This window comes from Diceros bicornis, chromosome 9 (genome assembly GCF_020826845.1).
Source record: "Diceros bicornis minor isolate mBicDic1 chromosome 9, mDicBic1.mat.cur, whole genome shotgun sequence".
Classification (NCBI taxonomy): Eukaryota; Metazoa; Chordata; class Mammalia; order Perissodactyla; family Rhinocerotidae; genus Diceros; species Diceros bicornis.
Genome location: NC_080748.1, coordinates 3,939,917 through 3,952,257, shown reverse-complemented (window position 1 = coordinate 3,952,257; position 12,341 = coordinate 3,939,917). Strand labels below are relative to the sequence as shown.

The 12,341-nt window shown below is 37.9% G+C and overlaps 1 protein-coding gene across 6 annotated transcripts in view; it reads left to right on the top strand.

Moving 5' to 3' along the window:
* CENPJ (centromere protein J) overlaps positions 1 to 12,341 on the top strand; it is a 72,140-nt gene that overhangs the window by 13,330 nt on the left and 46,469 nt on the right. For 5 of the 6 annotated variants that reach the window (XM_058547775.1, XM_058547777.1, XM_058547776.1 and 2 more), the window contains 3 exons: positions 4,293 to 4,404; positions 5,254 to 5,356; positions 5,488 to 7,117. In XM_058547775.1, the coding sequence (XP_058403758.1) occupies positions 4,293 to 4,404; positions 5,254 to 5,356; positions 5,488 to 7,117 (1,845 nt within the window). Of the gene's footprint in view, positions 1 to 2,291; positions 2,589 to 4,292; positions 4,405 to 5,253; positions 5,357 to 5,487; positions 7,118 to 12,341 lie in introns of all 6 variants that reach the window. The other variant, XM_058547779.1, reaches the window with a different exon arrangement.

Here is a 12,341-nt window from a genome sequence, read left to right as displayed (position 1 = left end):
CCTTAATGTTGTTTCTTTGTCATTGACTTTTGCCAGCTTTATTATTATATGCCTTGGAGTGTGTCTTTTCCTGTTGATATATTTAGGTTATCTGTTGTCTTATTCACTGGTATTTCCAGCTCCTTCCCCAGATGGGAAGTTCTCAGCTATTATTTCCTTGAACAAGCTCTCTGTTCCTTTTTGCCTGTCTTCTCCCTCAGGAATACGTATAATCCTTATATTGCATTTCCTAATTGAGTCAAATAGTTCTCAGAGAATTTCTTCATTTCTTTTTAGTCTTAGTTGTTTCTCTTCCTCTATCTGGAACATTTCTGCATTCCTATCCTCAATAATGCTAATTCTTTCCTCCATATTGTCAGCTCTGTTCTTTAAAGATTCCAGATTTTCCTTTATCTTCACCATTGCATTTTTCATCTCCAACATTTCTGGTTTGTTTTTCTTTGTGGTTTCAATCTCTTTTGTGAAGAAATTCCTGATATCATTGAATTGTGTATGTGTTTTCTTGTAATTCGTTGAGCTTTTTTATGATAGCTATTTTGAATTCTCTGTCATTTAGCTTATAAATTTCTGTGCCTTCAGGATTGATTCCTGGGTGCTTGTCATTTTCCTTCTGGTCTGGAGATTTAATATATTTTTGCATCGTGCCTGCTGATGTTGGCTTGTTTTTTCCTCATCCTAAAACTATCTGGTTGCAGTTTCCACCTGCCAGCACTGGGTGGGGGTCAAGGCCTGTGTATTCTGACCCTGCTGTGATTGTTGAGCTCTCTTGCCAGCCGCTTTTGCTGAAGTGCTGGGTGTGCGGGGGGTGGGGGGGGGTCTCTCTTTTCGTGCTCGATCTTGGGGGGCTTCTCGTTCTTCCCTCAGTATCTGCTCTCCTTGGGTCCTCAGATGTTGACGATACCCCGGCTACTATTCTGTCTGCTCTGTGTGAGAATTTCCAAGAGGCTGTGAGAGAATTTGGAGAGTGACAGTTTTCCCATAGAGGCCCGCATCTACCCCCTCTCTGGGAGCCGCGCAGACCCAGAGATGCCATTCCGATGGGGAGGGGGAGGATTTCTCCTTACCTCTCCCCACTTCCTCTGGGGGCTCCAGCACGTCCACTCTCAGGTCTCTGGCTGTGTGGGTCTCTCAGACGTACTTTTGTGTTGTGTGAGTGTCCTTTGTTGGTATGTGAATGTCGTTTTTGTTGTATCTTATCCGGGGAGAGTTTACGGGGAAAGGTCACTCCGCCGTGGTGCTCATGTCACCTATCTTAATATTTTATGAATCTAGATTTGACCTGGTGGATGCCATGAAAGAGTCTTGGAGACCTCCAGGGGTTTATAGACCACACTTTGAGAACTGCTACTTTGGGATATTGCTCTTTTATCTAAGATGTCTTTCAGCTGAAGTGAGATGACCATTAGTCAAAAATGTTTAGATGAGGAGAGTATTGTTATAAAGGAAGGGAAGTCGAACCTCATATTCAGTTAGGACCTACCTGATTTCAGTTTTATTTGTGGGCTAGGGGTGAGGTAGTTAGGTATAAGAGATATGTGGCCTGGCTTTTAACACTTCCCATTGTGTCTTCACTTTTAAATTTAGTTGAGACAATCTGGGAGAACAGAGGGATAGTAGCAGGATTTCAGTGGGCTGCTGTAGCAGGTAGGATGGCTCATATTGCCATCTGCCCCCAAGAATTGTATCTTAGAGATATATAGAAGGAGAATCTTCTCTCTGTTTATTTGTTTTAAAAGCAGAGACTTAAGAAACAAAATGGACGAAAAGTAATACAGGAAATTTAGAAACTACAGAAAAGTACAAAACAGAAAAGTCACCCATAATTTCACCACCTGAGGATACCAAAATGTTAACGGTGTTCTAAAGGGAAGATATTTTTATACGTTGTGACACAGAGCAGTTATCAATCACTAGGGAACAATTCAGATCATTTGTAACTATTTGCATTGGTGCTCTATCTGTGTTGGTCATGGGTCTGCAGAGTTGGCAACTCCAGCAGTCCTTTGCATAGATGGAGCATGAATGGTGCCTTCCAGAATGAGGCTGTGCTGCATCTATGCCATGTACACACTGTCTGCACATGAATCGTAGTATAAATATACTTTTAATTAAAATTATGCAAGGGTCACTTTGGAATTTTAAAATTTCATGATTTTGTTAAACGCAGTTTCCTTGCTAAAGGAAGAAAAAAATACTTTTATCACTTTGGAGAAAACTTTGTGGTAGTGGTCACTGACAGGCAGAAGAAAAATGTTAAAGTCATCAGCTTTGTTGGTTTTCTTAATTGCAAGGTTTAACTCTACTTCCTGATGATCAGAGCCAGAAGTACAGATCTCTAGGAAATTCAACCACTGTAGAGAAAACCACACCCTTATCTTCATGTATCTACCACAATCAAACCCAAGAAAAAACACACATGTCCAACATTTTAGCTAATGAACAAAACAGCTTCTATAGAACTACTCATCAAGATTTGGTCTTAACTTCAAAAAGTGGTGCTTCTCCCAATTGGTTTTATGAGGCACGGTATCAAGAAGTGCTTGTGAAAAAAAATGATTTAAAGGAAAAAAACCAAAACCAGCCTATTGGTGGGTTACTTATACATATTTCTCTCTCCTGTACTTAACTAGCAGTGTTACCAAGTTGTCCTAAGACAAGAAAACTTTTTTCTGCATTTTTTTCCTGTTCCCTTCTGCTTTAATTGTGGGGTCCTACATGCTGCATAGCCACTGAGCCTGATTTGGGTGTAGAAGCCGACATAGAATTTGTGACTTTCTAAGAACAAGCGCAGTATTCATGCTGACTTTGAACCTTGCATGGTACTATGGGGTCTTCAAAAAGGGAGGCAACGAGTTCTGCCTGTACCATTTTTCTTTGAAAGCTTAGAAATAGTTTGAGGTTGACTTAAAATGTGTGTGGTAGTGGTTGGGCACTTGATAGAAGTTGTGAAATTTGAGAAATAGGTTGGTGATGGAGTTATTACTCATAAAAGAAATCCTCCCAACCCAGAGACTTGGTTTGTCTTCACTGTACCTCTGTATTCCCAGCATCCAGTCTGTTCCTGCCAGAGAACTGGCCCTCAATATCTGATGTCTGAACTCATGGAGCTCTTGTTGCAATTCTGATATATTTTCTTCTGGTCTTTTTTTTTCTTTAAGTTCTGTTTCTGTGCACCTTCCCTCTTTTTTTCACATTTTATAATCATAGAATATTGCTTACTAAATTGTATTCTTTTCCCATTCAACATGGAAAATGCTTATGGTATGTTCTGTAGTCTTCATAACCATAATTTTAATGGTTGTCTTCATTATGCTAGTCGTCAATAATATATCAGTATTTAATGTTCTTTGTGGTAGGACTGAGTTGTTTCTAGTATTTTGAATTTTAATTTAATTTTCAATTTTAATAGTGTTTTTGTGAATCTATTCTTTTGAGTAAGTTATAGGAAAATGCAAATAATATGACAAAAGGTGTCTATACTTACTACTTAGGATTGGGTACCTTTGTGCATAATATCTTATTCCTATTTTACAGATATTCTTTGGTATAGAAATGTCAAATGTTTTTTTCTCATTTTTTAAAGAATACACTCCCCTAATCTTTTATTTTGGAAAATTTCAAACATCCAAAAGAGCTGAAGGACCACTGCAGGGATTACCAAGTATACCCACCACCTAAATTCAACAGTTAATATTTTGCTGTATTTACTTTATATATGTTTGTATGTGTGTATATATATCTATATCTATACCTATATCTATATCTCTATCTACACATATATATAATTTGCTAAGTTATTTCATTGCAAGTAATGTACAGACATTATGTTACATAATTTCAAGTATTTCAGCCCATGTCAAGTAAAAATTAGGACATTCTTCTATATAACCACAATACTATTATCATACCTAGGGGCATTAACGATGCTTCCTTAATATTCAAATCCATTTTAGAATTCCCCCTATTATCCCAAAAATGTCTTTTAAAGATGTTTTTTTAAAAAACCAGGATCCAAGCAAGTTCATGTATTACATTCAATTGTAACGCTTTAGTATTTTTAATTTAGAAAAGCCTACATTTTTTTTCATAACATTAACCTTTTTAAGAATGTCTTGTTTTAATTAAGTTTTCATAGTTTATCGTATTAAAGAAATCCTTGTGAGTTTTAAAATCATTGGCATACATTACTTTTAACTAAATATTTTTTTTAGCATGGTAACTTGTAAAATTCTCAAGTTTTAAGGCTTTAATCTGCTTTTTTTTAACTAAATTGTTCCTAATTTTTTCCCTAGGAGAAGGTATTTTACCATGTTGGGAGAAAAGGACGGAACAGATTCAGGAAGGGAACGATACAAATGTAAAAAAAATTGGTGATTCCTCAGAAGTGGTTAATATTGAAGAAAGGTATCATCCATATTGAAAGGAATAAGAAATGTGGCAGTTTAATATAATAGCCAGCCATTTTTATTGAGCACTTTCTTTGTTTGAAAGATCCATAGTTTTCTTGTTTTTGCTTGAATATGCTTTTACGTATAAGGTTGAAGATACAGCTTGTCACATACTATCAGGAACAGAAAGAAGTTGGGGAGAGACATCAATTAAAGTAGTTTTGACATTGTATTGGAAGAATTGAGCCAAGTTTTTTCACCTACAAGAAATACCTGGATAAAATTAATCTTCTCTCAAATAAGTAAATCCTATTTTGGAAAAGAGAAAACCAAATTAAATATTGGACTCTCACATTTGGTGTTACTTATAAATTATAATTGCAGAAGTCTGGTCACAGAACTTAAAAATTTTATGACAAAGATAAAGTATCAGTATTGAGATTGTTTATGATTTTCTTAAATATTTGAAGTGTTTTAATATACATTATGGATGGACAAATGACTTTTTTGATTGTTGCTCTATTTACATTGTTAAGGATCTTAATTAAAGAATATGTATGTAATGAACTATTTCTGAAATATATTTTAAAGTTATGTAATAAATATGTTACTTCAAAAGTTAATCTAAGGTCAATAGATGGACTTCAAAAGGATTTTTTCCAAATCTTATGTGGAACGTTGTATATATCTGTATTTTGGGAGATAGAGTGGGATTGTAGCTTTCATTAGATTCTCAGTGGGGGTCTGTGACTTTGAAAAAGGTTAGTTCTCAGTGTAGTCAGGGGTGTTTATATCAGGCACACTAAGTGTAAAATATTCACCACATCATGATTTGCATATTAAATACCTTTATTTTTATAATTAGGCCTATTAAAGCTGCTATTAGAGAAAAGAAACAGACATTTGAAGACTACTTAGAAGAACAAATTCGGTTGGAAGAACAAGAACTGAAACAAAAACAGCTAAGGGTTAGCATTTCCACTATTTTGGTTAAATTATCTAAGGCTTTACAGATTTATTTGTAATTTGCTTTAAAAATAACTTCTGAGATTACTTGGATATAGTAGAAATCATTCAAGTATTTTTTTTTTTATTTTAGGAAACAGAAGGATCATTGCTAATCAAAGCAAAACCAAAACAACCGTTCTTAAAACGAGGAGAAGGTTTAGCTAGATTTACTAATGCTAAATCTAAGTTTCAGAAAGGGAGAGAAAGTAAACTAGTGACTAATCAGAGCATTTCAGAGGACCAACCTGTGTTTAAAATAGATAGACAACAATTCCAGCGGAAAACTGCTCTTATAAATAAAGAACTGTGTGTACAGAACCTTTCTATTAAAAAGAACAATAAATCTAGAACCAAAAGTGGTTCTTTCACACTCAGTCAAAAGCCAAAAGTGCTTAAGAGTAATAGGAAAAGTCTGTCTCCATCAGGATGGAAAATACCAGCAGGGAAGAAATGTGATTGGCGATTTAGGGACCAGATCAAATTAGGAAAAAAAGTAGAATCTAATAATAAAGAAAATGTACCTGAGTCTACAAAATCTTGTGATATTGGTTGCAAAGTCTGGAATAAAACACAAGGTAAAGACAGACTCCCCTTTTCGACAGGGCTGGTCAGCTGCATGGCTTCTAAGAGCCTGATAAGTGAGACCTTGAAAGAGTCAGAAACTTCTCTTGACATTTCTCTTCAGAAAAAGTTAGAGAACTGGGAACGAGAAAAGGAAAAGGAAAACTTGGAATTAGATGAATTTTTGTTTTTAGAACAAGCTGCTGATGAAATATCGTTTTCCAGTAATTCCTCGTTTGTACTGAAGATCTTAGAGAGGGACCAACAGATCTGTAAAGGTCGCCGGCTGTCTTCTACCCCTGTCAAAGCTGTGCAACAGGAGAAAATGACATTGGATCCCATTAGTCAGTGTAACCAAAATGAGGATCCAGACTGTCCTGAACGTGAAAATAAGGGTGAGTGTGAAGTCGCACCCAAACAGCTTGATTCAGTACCCTCACCTGATGGGTTGAGGGAACAGTCATGTAAAGTCAGCATGAAAGCATTCCAAGTGAGCAGTTCTGAAAGTCAAACTAGATGGAATGCAAGCGATGACGAAGTTCTTATGAACAGTGACAGTAGCACTAACTCTGAGGAACAACTTGATGTTACCATAAAACTATCAATGGAGGATAAAGAAAGGGGTTTCAGCAGCAGAGAGGATAGTCCACAAGTCTGTGATGGTAAGGGACCTTTTAGGGACACTGGGACTCAAGGAGATGATAAAAGGAGAGATGTTGATTTAGATTTGTCTGATAAAGATTATAGTAGTGATGAGTCTATCATAACAGAAAGCTTGAAAAATAAAGTTTCTGAGTCCTCAAGAAGACCCTCATCTATAAGGATGAGTAAAATTGACTTTGATGATGAAAGAACTTGGACCGACCTTGAAGAGAATTCATTTAAACATGATGTTATTCTTGGGAATGAAGCCATTTATGGGACTCCCCAGATAACCTACCCTAACAAGAGTGAAATGTGTGTATTAGACAAAACAATAAAAAGGAAGGTTGCCCCAGTCAAGAAGGAAGAAGACTTGAACAATTCCAGTAGGGGCCCAAGTCCTCCTCCTACATCGGATCTGATGATGAAGTTCTTCCCTTCTTTGAAACCAAAACCAAAATCAGATTCACACTTGGAAAATGAACCCAAGTTAAACATAAGTCAAGACCAACCACCAGGTAAGTCAGAGCATTATAAAATATGTATCAGAAAGTTATGAATTTAACATTTATTTTATCAGTATGTTGTCAGAATGCTTAAAATCCTAACCTTTCTAGTTGCTCAGTAGAAGTCTAATTAGTATGTTATTTGTTAAAATATGATTTGTTTTGTGGGTCTAAATAATGTAATAGTCACTAGTATAAGAGATTCAGATGAATTGTGATTTCAGATGTTTGAAATTTAAGCGTGTGTGTTATTTAAAAGGCTTTAAAATTAATTACTTTATTATAAAGTGAGATAGCATTTAAGTTTCTTTTACAACCAAGGAGTACCCAAATTATGATTTGTGTTACTGTGGGGTGCACTTTTGTGTGTGAGAGGAAGATCAGCCCTGAGCTAACATCTGTGCCCACCTTCCTCTACTTTATATGGGACGCCGCCACAGCATGGCTTGGCAGGTGGTGCGTCGGTGCGCCCTGGGAATCCAAACTTGCGAACCCTGGGCCGCGGAGGTGGAGTGCGTACACTTAACCGCTTGCACCACCAGGCTGGCCCCAGTGCACACTTTTTTTTTTTTTTTTAAAGATTTTATTTATTTATTTTTCCCCCAAAGCCCCAGTAGATAGTTGTCTGTCATAGCTGCACATCCTTCCAGTCGCTGTATGTGGGACGCGGCCTCAGCATGGATGGAGAAGCGGTGCGTCGGCGCGCGCCCAGGATCCGAACCTGGGCTGCCGGCAGCGGAGTGCGCGCACTTTACCGCTAAGCCACGGGGCTGGCCAGCACACTTTTTTTTAATAATTATTTTTTCACTTAAGTTTTTTACTACCTCATGCATTAACTTGCTAAATATGACCAAGAAGAAATGCAGTAAAATTGAAGTTTCCTTTCTTCCCTAGGCCTGGGCTCTTAGTCTCCTTCCCTAGAGGCACCAGCATTCCCATTTCATTTGTGTATTCCAAAAAGGTTCCATGCATGTGAAAGCATATGTGTGAGTGTGTATATAACCTCCTCCTTTCTACACAAAGGAAAACATGCTTTTTAGGTACCATTCTGCAGCTTGCTTATAATAAGTTTTGAAGATTATTCTAACACATACACATCTGCCTCATTCCATTTAATGGTTGTATAGTATTTAGTTAATATGATGGACTTTTTAAACTTATATTGAAAAACTCTTGGGCCAGCCCGGTGGCTTAGCGGTTAAGTGCTTGCACTCCGCTACTGGCGGCTGGGGTTCAGATCCCGGGCGTGCACCGACACACAGCTCCTCTGGCCATGCTGAGGCTGCGTCCCATATACAGCAGCTAGAAGGATGTGCAACTGTGACATACAGCTATCTACTGGGGCTTTGGGGAAGGAAAAAAGGAGGAGGATTGCCAATAAATGTTAGCTCAGAGCCAGTCTTCCTCAGCAAAAAGAGGAGGATTAGCACAGATGTTAGCTCAGGGCTGATCTCCCTCACAAAAAAAAAAAAAGAAAAACTCTTTTCCAGTATATCGTGTTATGTTATAAACTGTGAATGCCTAGCAAAACATAGATGTTTTAAAATATAAATTATAACTTAAGCTATTTTTAAAAACTACTGTAATTTTAAAAGTATTACTTTTTGCAGAAAGTTTGTAAGCTTAAAAAGTATAGAAGCAAAAATATTTATCAACTACCCAAAGGTAACTGTGATACCATTTGGGGGTATTTCATTCCAGTCATTTTTCCTGTGTGTTTTTTTTTTTAATTGATGTCTTAATAGTTTATAACATTTTGAAATTGTAGTTGTACATTATTGTTTGTCAGTCACCATATTAATGCATCCCTTCACGCCTTGGGCCAGCCCCAGAACCCCCTTGACCCTGGTAACCACCATACAGTTCTCTCTGTCCGTGTGTTGGTTTATCTTCCACATATGAGTGAAATCATGTGGTGTTTGTCTTTCTCTCTCTGGCTTATTTCGCTTAACATAATACCCTCCATGTCCATCCATGTTGTTGCAAATGGGACAATTTTGTCTTTTTTTTATGACTGAGTAGTATTCCATTGTATATATATACCACGTCTTCTTTATCCCGTCATCAGGACACTTGGGTTGCCTCTACTTCTTGGCTACAGTGAATAATGCTGCAATGAACATAGGTGTGCATAAACCTCTTTGGATTGTTGATTTCAGGTTCATTGGATGGATACCCAGTAGTGGGATAGCTGGGTCATATGGTATTTCTATTTTTAGTTTTTTTTATTTTTTATTTTTTCCCCCCAAAGCCCCAGTAGATAGTTGTATGTCATAGCTGCACATCCTTCTAGTTGCTGTATTTGGGATGTGGCCTCAGCATGGCCGGACAAGCGGTGTGTCGGTGTGCGCCCGGGATCCGAACCCGGGCCGCCAGCTGCGGAGCGCGTGCACTTAACAGATAAGCCACGGGGCCGGCCCTATTTTTAGTTTTTTGAGGACTCTCCATACTGTTTTCCATAGAGGCTGTAGCTGTTTGCATTCCCACCAGCAGTGAATGAGGGTTCCTGTTTCTCCACAACCTCTCCAACATTTGTTGTTTTTTGTCTTGGTGATTATAGCCGTTCTAATGGGTGTAAGGTGATATCTTAGTGTAGTTTTTATTTGCATTTCCCTGATGGTTAGTGATGTTGAACATCTTTTCATGTGCCTATTGACCTTCTGTATATCTTCTGTGGAAAAATGTCTAATATCCTCTGCTCATTTTTTGATTGAGTTGTTTGTTTCTTTGTTGTTCAGTTGTGTGAGTTCTTTATATATTATGGAGATTAACCCCTTGTCGGATATATGATTTGCAAATATTTTCTCCCCGGTGATGGGCGATATTTCTCCCTGGTGGGTGGTCTATTCATTTTGATTGTGGTTTCATTTGTCATGTAGAAACTCTTTATTTTTATTTATTTATTTATTTTTTTGTGAGGAGATCAGCCCTGAGCTAACGTCTGTGCTAATCCTTCTTTTTGCTGAGGAAGACCGGCTCTGAGCTAACATCTATTGCCAATCCTCTTCCTTTTTTTTTCCCCCCCAAAGCCCCAGTGGATAGTTGTATGTCATAGTTGCACATCCTTCTAGTTGCTGTATGTGGGACGTGGCCTCAGCATGGCCAGAGAAGCAGTGCGTCAGTGCGCGCCTGGGATCCGAACCCGGGCCGCCAGTAGCGGAGTGCGAGCACTTAATCGCTAAGCCACGGGGCCGGCCCATGTAGAAGCTCTTTAATCTGATGAAGTCCCACTTGTTTATTTTTTCTTTAGTTTCCCTTGTCTGGGTAGACATGGAATTTGAAAAGATCCCTTTATGACTGATGAAAAATAGTGTACTGCCTATATTTTCTTCCAGTTTTATAGTTTCAGGTCTCACCTTCAGGTCTTGGATCCATTTTGAGTTAATTTTTGTGTATAGCGAAAGCAGATGGTCTACTTTCATTCGTTTGCATGTGGCTGTCCAGTTTTCCCAGCACCATTTATTGAAGAGACTTTCCTTTGTTCATTGTATGTTCTTAGCTCCTTTGTCAAAGATTAGCTGTCCGTAATTGTGTGGTTTTATTTCCTGGCTTTCAATTCTGTTCCATTGATCTGTGTGTCTGTTTTTGTACCAGTACCATGCTGTTTTGATTACTATAGCTTTGTAGTATGTTTTGAAGTTGGGAATTGTGATGCCTCCAGCTTTGTTCTTTTTTTTCAGGATTGCTTTAGCTATTTGGGGTCTTTTGTCGCCCCATGTGAATTTTAGGATTCTTTGTTCTATTTCCATGAGGAATGTCATTGGGATTCTGATTGGGATTGCATTGAATCTGTTATGGACATTTAAACTATGTTTATTCTTCTGATCCATGTGCATGGGATATCTTTCCATTTCTTTAGGTCATCATCGATTTCTTTGAATAATGTCTTACAGTTTTCATTGTATAGGTCTTTCACCTCCCTGGTTAAATTTGTTCCTAGACATTTTATTTTATTTTTTTGAAGAAGATCAGCCCTGAGCTAACATCCAATGCCAATCCTCCTCTTTTTGCCTGAGGAAGATTAGCCCTGGGCTAACATCCATTCCCATCTTCCTCTACTTTATATGGGACGCCGCCACAGCATGGCTTGACAAGCAGTGCATCGGTGCACGCCTGGGATCCAAACCTGTGAACCCTTGGGCCGCTGAAGCGGAGCGTGTGCACTTAACCACTACGCTGCTGGGCCGGCCTTGATATTTCATTCTTTTTGTTGCGATTGTAAATGGGATTATCTCTGTCTGTTAGTTCGTTATTAGCATATAGAAATGCAACTGATTTTTGTAAGTTTATTTTGTACCCTGCAACTTTGCTGTAGTTGTTGATTATTTCTAATAGTTTTCCAATGGTTTCTTTATGGTTTCCTATATATAAAATCATGTTGACAGACAGTTAGAGTTTCATTTTCATTGCTTGTTTGGATACCCTTTATTCCTTTTTCTTGTCTAATTGCTCTGGCCAAAACCTCCAGTACTATGTTGAATAAGAGTGGCGAGAGTGGGCACCCTTGTCTTGTTCCTGTTCTCAGAGGAATGCTTTCAGTTTTTCCCCATTGAGTGTGATGTTGGCTGTGGGTTTGTCATATATGGCCTTTATTATGTTGAGGTTCTTTCCTCCTGTACCCATTTTGTTGAGAGTTTTTATCATAAGTGGATGTTGGATCTTGTCAAATGCCTTCTCTGCATCTTTTGAGATGATCTTGTGGTTTTTATTAGTTAATGTCGTGTATCACATTGATTGATTTGTGGATGTTGAACCATCCCCGTGTCCCTGGTATAAATCCCACTTGAACATGGTGTATGATCTTTTTAACATGTTGCTGTATTTGGTTTGCCAATATTTTGTTGAAGATTTTTGCGTTTGTGTTCCTCAGCGATATTGGCCTGTAAGTTTCCTTCTTTTCATTGTCCTTGTCTGGCTTTTGTATCCGGGTGATTGTGGCCTCCTAGAATGTATTAGGAAGTGTTCCTCTGTTTTTTGGAATAGTTTGAAAAGGATATGTATTAAATCTTCTTTGAATGTTTGGTAAATTTCTCTGGAGAAGCCATCTGGTCCTGGACTTTTATTTTTTGGGAGGTTTTTGATTACTATTTCAATCTCTTTACTTGTGATTGGTCTATTCAGATTCTCTATTTCTTCTTGGTTCAGTTTTGTGAGATTGTATGAGTCTAAGAATTTATGCATTTCTTCTAGATTGTCCAATTTGTTGCCATATAGTTTTTCATAATATTCTCTTATA